This window comes from Oncorhynchus clarkii, chromosome 26, assembly GCF_045791955.1.
Source record: "Oncorhynchus clarkii lewisi isolate Uvic-CL-2024 chromosome 26, UVic_Ocla_1.0, whole genome shotgun sequence".
In the NCBI taxonomy this organism is placed as follows: domain Eukaryota; kingdom Metazoa; phylum Chordata; class Actinopteri; order Salmoniformes; family Salmonidae; genus Oncorhynchus; species Oncorhynchus clarkii.
Genome location: NC_092172.1, coordinates 13,626,532 through 13,640,338, shown reverse-complemented (window position 1 = coordinate 13,640,338; position 13,807 = coordinate 13,626,532). Strand labels below are relative to the sequence as shown.

Here is a 13,807-nt window from a genome sequence, read left to right as displayed (position 1 = left end):
ACCATATCCATGTCAAACAGATGACATAGACCCAAAGTGGAGGAAAGAACAGAAATGAAAAAGCAATGACAAGAAGAACTTTGATCTGAAGACCACATCAAATAAATAAAGATCAGTGGATGAATGAGTGAGTGATTAAACTGAAATACCAAATAAATTAAACCATAAAAATCAAAGTGACCCACAACCATCAGTTTGTCACAAAGCCAACCCAAAGCCCCGACCCCAAAAGGACAGAGAGAGGACAGCGTACCCGACGAGGAGTCGGAGGATTTTAGAGCAAAAGACCAACCATCTGGGGTCATAGACGCACAGTGAGGTAAACGCAGCTCCACAGGCTTCAGGAACTTGAGGCCGTGAGGGCCACACATCACCAGCGGGCTGAGCAGGGTCTCTCCTGGAAACAGATATACACAACAGGGTTAGAGGCTAATACACATGCACACAGTGTTCCTAAGATCACTGAAGCTGTTGGGCTACTTAATGGGTTGAAACAGGCACGGTGAACATTTAACTTTTTATGGCTGCAGGGGCAGTATTGAGTAGCTTGGATGAAAAGGTGCCCATTGTAAACGACCAGCTCCTCAGTCTCAGTTGCTAATATATGCATATTATTATTAGTATTGGATAGAAAACACGCTAAAGTTTCCAAAACTGTCAAAATATTGTCTGTGACTATAACAGAACTGATATTGCAGGCAAGACCCTGAGGAAAATCAAAACAGGAAGTGGCTCTATTTTGAAAACTCCATGTTCCATAGCCTCCCTTTGCTGGATTTAAAGGGATATGAACCAGATTAATTTTCCTATCGCTTCCTCAAGGTGTCAACAGTCTTCAGACATAGTGTCAGGCTTTTATTTTGAAAAATGAGCCAGAACGATAACATCGCGTCAAGTGGTCACATGAGTTTTGCTCGCGCAACAGAATTTGGACAGCCATTGTTTTCCCCTCTCCTCCCGTGAAAGACATTTGCGGTTGATATATTATCGATTATATATTTTAAAAACAACATGAAGATTTGTTATAAAAAACGTTTGACATGTTTCTGTGGACATTATGGAAACTATTTGGAATTTTCGTCTGCGTTGTTGTCGTGACCTCTCTTTCCTGTGGATTTCTGAACATAACGCGACAAACAAACGGAGGTATTTTGGATCTAAAAAATAATCTTTATGGAACAAAAGGAACATTTGTTGTGTAACGGAGTCTCGTGAGTGAAAACATCCGAAGATCATCAAAGGTAAACGATTAATTTGATTGCTTTTCTGATTTACGTGACCGAGCTACCTGATGCTAAGTGTACTTAATGCTTTCTTGTGCAATCGATAAACTTACACAAACGCTTGGATTGCTTTCGATGTAAAGCATCATTTCAAAATCAAAAGCATAATAACAAAAGGCTAAGCTGTGTTTTCCTATATTGCACTTGTGATTTCATGAATATAAATATTTATAGTAATATTTATTGTATGTAGCGCTCTGCTATTCAGCGGTTGTTGATAACACTTATCCCGATATCGGGATTGCAGCCATAACAAGTTTAGACATTGAAAACCATTAAAAGATTGAAGGAAAATATACCTATCCTAGAAAAACTCAGAGAGAAGACAAGAGAGAAGAGAGATGATAAATGATCTGTGAAAACAACAATTATCTCGAACACATTTGGAGAGTAAAATAACCCCACCATGGACTAAGATATTACATACAGTGCCTATCATAAGTATTCACCCCCCTTGGATTTCTTCACACATTGCGCAATATTTGCCCATAATTATTTTCAAAATTCTCAAGGTGTTTGTCAAGTTGTCAAGGTGTTGGAGATCATGGCTAGACAGATCAAGTCTTGTCATAGATTTTCAAGCATATTTAAGTCAAAACTGTAACTTGGCCACTCAGGAACATACACTGTCTTCTTGGTAAGCAACTCCAGTGTAGATTTGGCCTTGTGTTGTAGGTTATTGTCCTGCTGAAAGGTGAATTCTTCTCCCAGTGTCTGGTGTAAAGCAGACTGAAGCAGGTTTACCTCTAGGATTTTGCCTGTGATTAGCGATATCCCTTTTTTTATCCTGAAAAACTCTCCAGTCTTCACCGATGTCAAGTATACCCATACCCTGATGCAACAATGCTTAAAAATAAGGAAGCATTTACTCTGCGATGTGTTGGGTTGGGTTTGCCTCAAACATAAGGCTTTGCATTTTGGCCAAAAAGTGTATTCCTTTGCCATGTTTTTTACAGTATTATTTTAGTGCCTTGTTGCATACAGGAAGCATGTTTTTGAATATTTTTATTCTGTATATTTGTATTGTTCTTTTCACTCTGTCAGTTAGGTCATTATTGTGGAGTCACTACAATCTTGTTGATCCATGCTCAGTTCTCCCATTACAGCCATTGAACTCTGTAGCCGTTTTAAAATGACCAATGGCCTCATTGTGACATCCATGAGCAGTTTCCTCCCTGTCCTGCAGCTCAGTTCAGAAGGAAGACTGCATCTATGTTCGAATACCCATACTAACATACTGTATACTATATACTTAATAAGCATATACAACATACTATATACTATTAGTTCATTTTAGCATAGTGTAAACCAACGGTATCCTTTCAGGTGAGCATACTAGCGCTTCGCCTGTCGATCGGAAGTTGATGCTGTTGCTGTACACAATAGAGAGCATCTGGTCGGGCTGTATCACCTCCTGGTATGGCAACTGCACCGCCCGCAACCGCAGGGCCTTCCAGAGGGTGGTGCGGTCTGCCCAACGCATCACCGGGGGCAAATTACCTGCCCTCCAGGACACCTACAGCACCTGATGTCACAGGAAGGCCAACAAGATAATCAAGGACAACCACCTGAAACACTGCCTGTTCACCCCGCTATCATCCAGAAGACGAGGTCAGTACAGGTGCATCAAAGCTGGGACCGAGAGACTGAAAAACAGCTTATATCTCAAGGCCATCAGACTGTTAAATAGCCATCACTAGCACATTAGATTCTGACCTCACAACGGCAGTCAAGCACCCGAGCTAACTGGCTAGATACTTCCAGACACAAATGAGAGAACACCTCACTCTGACCATTTTACTCTCCCTAGCAGAGCTGATTAGGCTGTTTTCATGTTATCCAGAGCGTTGGTGACTAATTGTGCTGCTGGCAACAATTTAATTCCGCTTATTTGACAACATTTACTGCAACCTGTCATATTCAACGGGTGTTGAGCGTTCGTAAATTAATCCGTTTTTCTGCACTCTAGCACACTCAGACGAGAGTGCCCTGAAATCAGAGTAGATAACCAGAATTAATGTCCATTGAGAATGCACAATGACTATACCACTTAGGTAAGCATGACGTGAATAATCAAGTCAATAAACGTTGGTTAGTTAGTTAGTTAGCATATAGTTAATATACTGCCACGTTTGACAATGTATTAGTAGCCAACTAGTAGCTAGTTAATACACCGGTACATACTGCTGTAATGATATGCTATCCGGTTCGTAAGGTCAGCGAAGCTAACAAATTGTCAGCAAACATAACGTAACGTAACTTACTTGATGTCATTACCTTATTACATTCTTCAACATTTTCCTAACATTTGTCATAATTAGTTAAAGCAATGAATTTGTATCCGCTCTCGTCATACTACGGCTGCATATTTTCAGCCATTTTCTTAAAATCTGAAAACGTTGTGAAGCCACGCCCATTTTCTGAAGAATTGCATTGCGTTAGTATGAATATTCGAAACACAGCTTGCATCTTTGATGTGTCTAGGCAGTTTAATACATCATCCACAGCATAATTATTAGCTTGACCATGCTTAAAGAGATATTCAATGTCTCATTTGTTATTGTTACCCATCTACCAATATCTGCCTTTCTTCATGAGGCTTTCAAATAGCTCCCTGGTCTTTGTAGTTGACTGTGATTGGAATTCAATACTTTACTAAGGGACCTTAGATGTTGTGTGTATGGGGGAAAGAGGAAAGTCATAAAAAAACAATGTCAGCACCTATTATATTCACACAGAGTGAGTCCATGCAATTGATTATGTGATTTGTTAAGCAGTATTTTACTCGTGAACTAATTTAGGCTTGCTTTAACAAAGGGGTTGAATACTTAATGCAATGACTATATTTTTGTTAATACATTTTTATTTATTTGTAAAATTTTTTTTTTAAAAATAATAATAATTTTCTTTTCACTCTGACATTATTTTGAGTATTTTGTGTAGATCGATGACAAAAAAAATCACAATAAAATCTATTTCAATCCCACCTTGTAACGCAACAAAATGTGAACACAAATCTAAGAGGGGTGAATACCTATAATATTCACTGTAAAGACAGCAATTAAGGTACTAAAAACACTTAAAACTGAAGAATAGAATATCTTAAGACTGGAATAAAGAGGGGCGAATGACCCCTTGTGAAATCTTCTAACTCCTGTCTACCATAAACTAGAGGTGGACCGATTATGATTTTTCAACACCGATACCGATTAAAATGTATTTGTAATAATGACAATTACAACAATACTGAATGAACACTTAACTTAATATAATACATCAATAAAATCAATTTAGCCTCAAATAAATAATGAAATGTTTAATTTGGTTTAAATAATGCAAAAACAAAGTGTTGGAGAAGAAAGTAAAAATGCAATATGTGCTATGTAAAAAACGTTTAAGTTCCTTGCTCAGAACATGAGAACATATGAAAGCTGGTGGTTCTTCAATATTCCCAGGTAAGAAGTTTTAGGTTGTAGTTATTATAGGAATTATAGGACTATTTCTCTCTATACCATTTGTATTTCATATATCTTTGACTATTGGATGTTCTTATAGGCACTTTAGTATTGCCAGTGTAACAGTATAGCTTCCGTCCCTCTCCTCGCTCCTACCTGGGCTCGAACCAGGAACACATCAACAACAGCCACCCTTGAAGCAGCGTTACCCATGCAGAGCAAGGGGAACAACTACTCCAAGTCTCAGAGCGAGTGACGTTTGAAACACTATTAGCGCACACCCCGCTAACTAGCTAGCCATTTCACATCACATCGTTACACCAGCCTCATCTCGGGAGTTGATAGGCATGAATTCATAAACAGCAGAGCTGCTGGCAAAACGCACGGAAGTGCTGTTTGAATGAATGGTTATGAGCCTGCTGGTGCCTACCACCGCTCAGTCAGACTGCTCTATCAAATCATAGACTTAATTATAACATAATAACACACAGAAATTTGAGCCGTAGGTCATTAATATGGTCGAATCCGGAAACTATCATCTCGAAAACAAAACATTTATTCTTTCAGTGAAATACGGAATCGTTACGTATTTTATATAACGGGTGGCATCCATCAGTCTAAATATTCCTGTTACATTGCACAACCTTCAATATTATGTCATAATTACGTAAAATTCTGGCAAATTGGTTCGCAAATAAGCCAGGCGGCCCAAAATGTTGCATATACCCTCACTCTGCGTGCAATGAACGCAAGAGAAGTGACACAATTTCATCTGGTTAATATTGCCTGCTAACCTGGATTTATTTGAGCTAATTATGCAGGTTTAAAAATATATACTTTTGTGTATTGATTTTAAGAAAGGTATTGATGTTTATGGTTAGGTACACGTTGGAGCAACGACGGTCCTTTTTCGCGAAAGCGCACTGCATCGATTATATGCAACGCAGGACACGCTAGTTAACCTAGTAATATCATCAACCATGTGTAGTTATAACTAGTGATTATGATTGATTAAGTTTAATGCTAGCTAGCAACTTACCTTGGCTTCTTACTGCATCCGCGTAACAGGCGGGCTCCTCGTGAGGCAGGTGGTTAGAGCGTTGGACTAGTTAACTGTAAGGTTGCAAGATTGAATCCCTGAGCTGACAAGGTAAAAATCTGTCGTTCTGCCCCTGAACAAGGCAGTTAACCCACCGTTCCTAGGCTGTCATTGAAAATAAGAATGTGTTCTTATTAACTTAACTGACTTGCCGAGTTAAATAAAGATTAAATAAGGGTGTAAAAAATTAATTAAAAAAATCGCCGTTCAAAATGACCGGTTTCCGATTGTTATGAAAACTTGAAATCGTCCCTAAGTAATCGGCCATTACGGTTAATCGGTCGACCTCTACCTTGAACCCATGTCTGACCTTTCTCTTTGTCCAGGGGGGGCAGGATGCTGTTGTCCCGGCAGACTTTGAAGTAGATCTCCTGTTCTACGCCCTCGGGGATGGCCCCCTGTGGGATGATGATGCTGACACCCGTCTCGATGGAGCTCAGCACCCCGCCATTGCAGTTGAAGACCCCCCGGGCCGTGGCCACCACCGTGTGACCTTCATCCTCATCATCATCCTCCAGAGCACTGGGGCTACAGGGGGAGAGAGTTGTCACAGTCAAATACCAGAACATAGAGCCAGTTAGAGCCCGCCTCAAACATTTGTGACACCTTCTGGACGGGCAAAGGCATTGGCATCATTCAGTGTGTCAACTATAGAACTGTAAGACCCATGACCATGTGACTTTCGTTTCTCTAGCCATGCACAGAAACACTCCTCACTCCTGGTGTGTTTCTTCCATAATACATGAAGCGAGGCGATAACACTGTAATCTATATATTATAACTGAACCCAGTATAGTTCCGCCAGTGGGTAGGTTACCCCTCTAGGGGGTGATGTTGAATCCTCTCACCTGACAGGGATGGCCTTGGGCACAGCGTTGATGTTGTTGTGCTGGTACTTGGACCTGTTGTCCATGGTGCGTGTGAAGGTATCGAGGCCTGAGTCCATGTCTGTAGGCTGGGGGGAGATCTGGTGCTTGGCTGGGGCTGTGCTGTTGGCTGGGGCCTTGATGGCTGGGGCCAGGTCTGTTTTGTTGTTGGGCAGCAGGTTGTGGTTGAACTTGGGGCTGTCAAACTTCCTCTCGAAGGGCTTGGCGGAGTTGGTGTAGGGCTTGGGGACGTAGCGGTTGTAGCTGGTATTGGCCGGGGCCTTGGGCTGGTCCTTCATTGCCGTACCGTTCACTGGAGACTTCTCAGGGTAACTCTTCTGGGGTAGGTAGTTGGTCGTGACTGTGTCTGCTTTGGGAGAATCATGGGGATCTGGTAAGTGAGTCACTGTGAGTGTGTGTGAGTATTATATTTCTAGATGAAAATACTGCATGTACAACTAGACTAGTGTGTGTCCTATACAATAGTGCTTACCCTCAGGTGAGGTGGGTTTGGGCAGTATGGCAGGTGGGGCAGCAGGGGTAACCTGGGGAACAGGTTCATATCTCCTCTCCACGGGACTGACCTTTTCCACGGACTCTGCCCTGTAAAAAAACATAAGAGCACATTCAACCAATGTCACAATGATGGCACAAACATATGGGTTTAAGGTAAAGAAGAATTCAGGCCAGGGTTAGAATAACTGATTTTAAATAATGTATCATGTGTACTACTTCAAAAAATCTAGACCTAAACACCAGTGACATGCCATGTATCCTCAAGAGGAAGGTTCAATTACTGCAGTTCAGTGAGTCTGTTAGTTTTAATAAAACACAGTGGCTCCATCTAGTTAATTGACTGTATTCATTTACACAGATTGCTTCTCCAAAACACTTTAAAATATGCTTTCCACTACTAGTGCCAATAAGACCTTACAGTGCAATTTATTAATTAGATAATTACAAAATGGGGCAAATAATGATGCATACATTGCAGCTTTGACATCCAAAGTAGCCTGAACGTCTCTTGAGGCACGTTTTACAGTGGTAAAACACCTTGTAAGAACGGTGAAACCCATTGTTGATAGTTGAAAGAAATTCAGAATAAAAGAATACTGTGATAGTATTTTTCCCTTCCCACTTAATCTTGTATCTTTGGCATGGTCTTTGACTGAGGCGGAGAATGCACACAGTGTGCTACATCAAAGTAACCCTTCTACTGTCGCCCAGGAGGATAACAAAACACAGCTTGCCTTCAAAAATTATTTTTCATTTGTCAGCATGGGCCAACCACCAACTCTGTCCTTTCAACTATAAGAGGACCATTTCCATGGCAGGGTGAATTAAATGTTCCGGTGGTGGTAGTGTGTGTTGCTGAGAGATATACTGTAGTCTAGCTAGACCCCAGGAGTAGTGTGTGTATGTAGCTACAGTGGTTCCTCCTTTAAAAGTTGCGTCATACCTTGCGGGCTGCTGCAGCATTCTGTGGCACGTTATTAACTGTCATACATTTTTTCTGTTAATGCAAGTTAGTGCTAGTTTGACCACCAGAGGGCATCTTTGATAAGCATTCAAAATTGGCATTACCAGAGAATTTAAAACCTTTTTTGTAATAACATAGCGTATGGGATTGATTTTAAGAAATGTGGCTTAATTAATCTGATTAATATTATGGTGTTTCTATTCCGAGAAAAACTAAACTCTCAGGGTTTCCGTTAGGATGGAATGGAATATATGGAGCTGTACAATGTGACGGTCGGGAGTAGGCTACAGCATAAGAGGATTGGAGGATTCTAAATTGTTTGCCTTCATTAGACAACTTTGTTCCAATATTTCTGTAAACCAGTGATATTTATTCCCATAGTAATTCGTTATGGATCCATAACTAAATCAATATCTGCATTTTGAAAGAGTATTTTTATTGTCATTTTATTAACGAAAGCATAAAGATGCTGATGAAGAAACACAGTACCTTTACAGTATATGCTTTTATATTTTGATAATAAAGCATTTAAGATATAAGCTACCTGCATTTGTTTATTAGGCTACTGTGCAGTCTGACAAGTAAAGAAAGCCTACAATACATACTGTATGGGAAAGTGCCTAATTCCTTACATAAGGGAGAGCATGCCATGTACTAGAGAAAGCAGGCACGCGGGATAACGGGGTTTAATTCTCCAACGGGGAGGAAGTAGGCTGTCCTTGTAAATAAGAATTTGTTCTTAACCGTTTCCATATGTGTTATTTCATAGTTGTGATGTCGTCACAATTATTCTACAATGTAGAAAATAATACAAATAAAGAAAGATCCTGGAATGAGTAGGTGTGTCCAAACTTTTGACTGGTATTTGCTTAATTAATTTGATGAATATTATGGTGTTTCATTCCAAGAAAAACGAAAAACCCTCTGGGTTTCCGGTAGGATGGAACGGAAAATATGGCGCTGTACAACGTGGCGGTCAGCAGTACAATACTGGGCTATTTATCTTAAGAATCCCTGTGTCGTGCGGGCAGGGCACGCGGGAGACTGGGGTTCAATTCCCTGACGGAGATGAAGGAGTAGGCTATCCTTGTAAAGAAGAATTTGTCCTTAACTGACTTGCTTAGTTAAATAAAGGTTACACTTCTTGAACATGGGGTGAGACAGTTTGTTATTTAGAATTATTTATTTCTGGAGAAACCTAACTTGATAATTTAGCAGACATCACTTGCTTATATTCAGTCAACATACACTGCTCAAAAAAATAAAGGGAACACTTAAACAACACAATGTAACTCCAAGTCAATCACACTTCTGTGAAATCAAACTGTCCACTTAGGAAGCAACACTGATTGACAATAAATTTCACATGCTGTTGTGCAAATGGAATAGACAACAGGTGGTTCACACTGAGCACATGTGACAGACGTGACAGTCTGGAGACGCCGTGGAGAACGTTCTGCTGCCTGCAACATCCTCCAGCATGACCGGTTTGGCGGTGGGTCAGTCATGGTGTGGGGTGGCATTTCTTTGGGGGGCCGCACAGCCCTCCATGTGCTCGCCAGAGGTAGCCTGACTGCCATTAGGTACCGAGATGAGATCCTCAGACCCCTTGTGAGACCATATGCTGGTGCGGTTGGCCCTGGGTTCCTCCTAATGCAAGACAATGCTAGACCTCATGTGGCTGGAGTGTGTCAGCAGTTCCTGCAAGAGGAAGGCATTGATGCTATGGACTGGCCCGCCCGTTCCCCAGACCTGAATCCAATTGAGCACATCTGGGACATCATGTCTCGCTCCATCCACCAACGCCACGTTGCACCACAGACTGTCCAGGAGTTGGCGGATGCTTTAGTCCAGGTCTGGGAGGAGATCCCTCAAGAGACTATCCGCCACCTCATCAGGAGCATGCCCAGGCGTTGTAGGGAGGTCATACAGGCACGTGGAGGCCACACACACTACTGAGCCTCATTTTGACTTGTTTGAAGGACATTACATCAAAGTTGGATCAGCCCTGTTGTGTGGTTTTCCAATTTAATTTTGAGTGTGACTCCAAATCCAGACCTCCATGGGTTGATAAATTTGATTTCCATTGATAATTTTTGTGTGGTTTTGTTGTCAGCACATTCAAGTATGTAAAGAAAAAAGTATTTCATATTTTTTTTTAATTCATTCAGATCTAGGATGTGTTATTTTAGTGTTCCCGTTATTGTTTTGAGCAGTGTACAATAATATACAGTATTTTCTTTTACATTTGGATAATAAAGCATTTTGAAGATCTAAGCCACCTGCATTTGTTTATTAGGCTACTGTGCAGTCTGACAAGTAAACATAGCCTGTAGTACATACTGTAGTAAACAGTGCCCGGGTTTGCATTGCAAATGAGGGCATAAACTGGGTCAAGACGCCAGCAGAGTAAGTAGACTTTTATGTAGTAAATAAAAAAATAAAATAAATAAAACCTACAACACCTATGGTAGGCCTAGAGTATATCTCAAAATATTTTTTTTCATCTCTACATGTAGGTAGTTCTCCTGATTTAAACCTGATCTAACTTGTGTTTGGCATCAACTGAAAACATGAATCTGTAACTCTGCCAAGCCGACAAGCAAAGATGAACTGGTCAAGGGCATCAAGATGTTTTGGCTAGAGAAATTAACGACACAACAATACTTAAGCATCGAATACACTGCAAGTTGAGGGACTTTCACAACAGTAGCCGGGCTATAAAAAGTATATTGTCCTGCTAATAGGAAACATTTGCATGACGGGCTACAGCCTGCTACGGTACACTTGTGAAAAACAAGTGTTTGAAAACCATCACTACTGTAAATAAAAGCACAGCATCTTCTTTACATTCTTTATTGTAACCACAATGTCACAAATAATTTGTATCTACCTTTCCCATTACTTTTAGTTTGGGATTTGAGAAATGTGCGTTTTTCATTATTATTATTATTATTATTTTTTTTTAGAGGAAGGATCAGCTTAATATTGTGGAAAGAATGTTGCTTCCAATGTAATTGTCTGCATCATTTCCAATCCCCCATATTTTTTGGGTAAATATATATATCCATACTCGCATGCATACATATACACATACAGTGCCTTGCGGAAGTATTCGGCCCCCTTGAACTTTGCGACCTTTTGCCACATTTCAGGCTTCAAACATAAAGATATAACACTGTATTTTTTTGTGAAGAATCAACAACAAGTGGGACACAATCATGAAGTGGAACGACATTTATTGAATATTTCAAACTTTTTTAACAAATCAAAAACTGAAAAATTGGGCGTGCAAAATTATTCAGCCCCTTTACTTTCAGTGCAGCAAACTCTCTCCAGAAGTTCAGTGAGGATCTCTGAATGATCCAATGTTGACCTAAATGACTAATGATGATAAATACAATCCACCTGTGTGTAATCAAGTCTCCGTATAAATGCACCTGCACTGTGATAGTCTCAAGAGGTCCGTTAAAAGCGCAGAGAGCATCATGAAGAACAAGGAACACACCAGGCAGGTCCGAGATACTGTTGTGAAGAAGTTTAAAGCCGGATTTGGATACAAAAATATTTCCCAAGCTTTAAACATCCCAAGGAGCACTGTGCAAGCGATAATATTGAAATGGAAGGAGTATCAGACCACTGCAAATCTACCAAGACCTGGCCGTCCCTCTAAACTTTCAGCTCATACAAGGAGAAGACTGATCAGAGATGCAGCCAAGAGGCCCATAATCACTCTGGATGAACTGCAGAGATCTACAGCTGAGGTGGGAGACTCTGTCCATAGGACAACAATCAGTTGTATATTGCACAAATAATTGGCCTTTATGGAAGAGTGGCAAGAAGAAAGCCATTTCTTAAAGATATCCATAAAAAGTGTCATTTAAAGTTTGCCACAAGCCACCTGGGAGACACACCAAACATGTGGAAGAAGGTGCTCTGTTCAGATGAAACCAAAATTGAACTTTTTGGCAACAATGCAAAACGTTATGTTTGGCGTAAAAGCAACACAGCTGAACACACCATCCCCACTGTCAAACATGGTGGTGGCAGCATCATGGTTTGGGCCTGCTTTTCTTCAGCAGGGACAGGGAAGATGGTTAAAATTGATGGGAAGATGGATGGAGCCAAATACAGGACCATTCTGGAAGAAAACCTGATGGAGTCTGCAAAAGACCTGAGACTGGGACGGAGATTTGTCTTCCAACAAGACAATGATCCAAAACATAAAGCAACATCTACAATGTAATGGTTCAAAAATAAACATATCCAGGTGTTAGAATGGCCAAGTCAAAGTCCAGACCTGAATCCAATCGAGAATCTGTGGAAAGAACTGAAAACTGCTGTTCACAAATGCTCTCCATCCAACCTCACTGAGCTCGAGCTGTTTTGCAAGGAGGAATGGGAAAAAAATTCAGTCTCTCGATGTGCAAAACTGATAGAGACATACCCCAAGCGACTTACAGCTGTAATCGCAGCAAAAGGTGGCGCTACAAAGTATTAACTTAAGGGGGCTGAATAATTTTGCACGCCCAATTTTTCAGTTTTTGATTTGTTAAAAAAGTTTGAAATATCCAATAAATGTCGTTCCACTTCATGATTGTGTCCCACTTGTTGTTGATTCTTCACAAAAAAAATACAGTTTTATATCTTTATGTTTGAAGCCTGAAATGTGTCAAAAGGTCGCAAAGTTCAAGGGGGCCGAATACTTTCGCAAGGCACTGTATAAACATGAAATAAGTCAGGAGTCCGACAGGTAGCCAGAAATGTATTATTTAGGCTATATTATTTCATGGATGTAGCCGACAAATAAATACATTTGGAAGAATTTGCTGGCAGTGACATTAAGCGCTCAGCACTTAAAAAACATTTTTGTTGCATTAAATCAATTTACTCTATAAATTACACATATAGGCTGTGACTTACTTAGAATTAGATACAAATTAGGTAGCCTTGTGGTTAGAGCAGGTAGCCTAGTGGTTAGAGCATTGGGCCAGTAACCTGGTTGCTGGATCAAATCCCAGAGCTGACAAGGTAAAAATCTGTTGTTCTGCCCCTGAACAAGGCAGTTAACTGTTCCCCAGTAGGTCGTCATTGTAAATAAGAATGTGTTCTTATTAGGCAAGTCAGCTTGCATCACCCTCTGAGTGATGCTAAACACCCCCAGGCTGGGCAGGGATGCATTGTTTTATCTTTCTTTTTTCTGTAGGTAATCCTAAAGGATTGTAGGTAAAATAACCCTATCAAAACAGAAAGCTCCTTGGAAGAAGTAATATGCCAGGCCTATTGGGCCAAAATCAATGATTGTATATGTAATGGATGTGAAACGGCTAGCTAGTTAGCGGTGGTGCGCTCTAAATAGCGGTTCAATCGGTGACGTCACTTGCTCTGAGACCTTGAAGTAGTGGTTCCCCTTGGGTTTGTGGAGCGATGGGTAACGATGCTTCGTGGGTGACTGTTGTTGATGTGTGCAGAGTCCTGGTTCGCGCCCGGGGCGAGGGGACGGTCTAAAGTTATACTGTTGCATATAGATAGAACGAAAATTAACGAAACTTTTAAGAGATCTGATTTTGAGTTTATAAACACTTTGCTACAATGACACACTTAGCTAGCTACCCACCTCATTC

The 13,807-nt window shown here is 40.7% G+C and overlaps 1 protein-coding gene across 15 annotated transcripts in view; it reads right to left on the bottom strand.

The window, feature by feature from the left end:
- The window catches only part of LOC139385186 (tight junction protein ZO-1-like), a 150,305-nt gene that overhangs the window by 3,330 nt on the left and 133,168 nt on the right, over positions 1-13,807 (bottom strand). For 7 of the 15 annotated variants that reach the window (XM_071130284.1, XM_071130287.1, XM_071130285.1 and 4 more), the window contains 4 exons: positions 7,197-7,306; positions 6,686-7,073; positions 6,148-6,365; positions 254-397 (listed from right to left, as the gene is read on the bottom strand). In XM_071130284.1, the coding sequence (XP_070986385.1) occupies positions 254-397; positions 6,148-6,365; positions 6,686-7,073; positions 7,197-7,306 (860 nt within the window). The remainder of the gene's footprint in view (positions 1-253; positions 398-6,147; positions 6,366-6,685; positions 7,074-7,196; positions 7,307-13,807) is intronic. The other 8 variants (XM_071130289.1, XM_071130297.1, XM_071130291.1 and 5 more) reach the window with 5 other exon arrangements.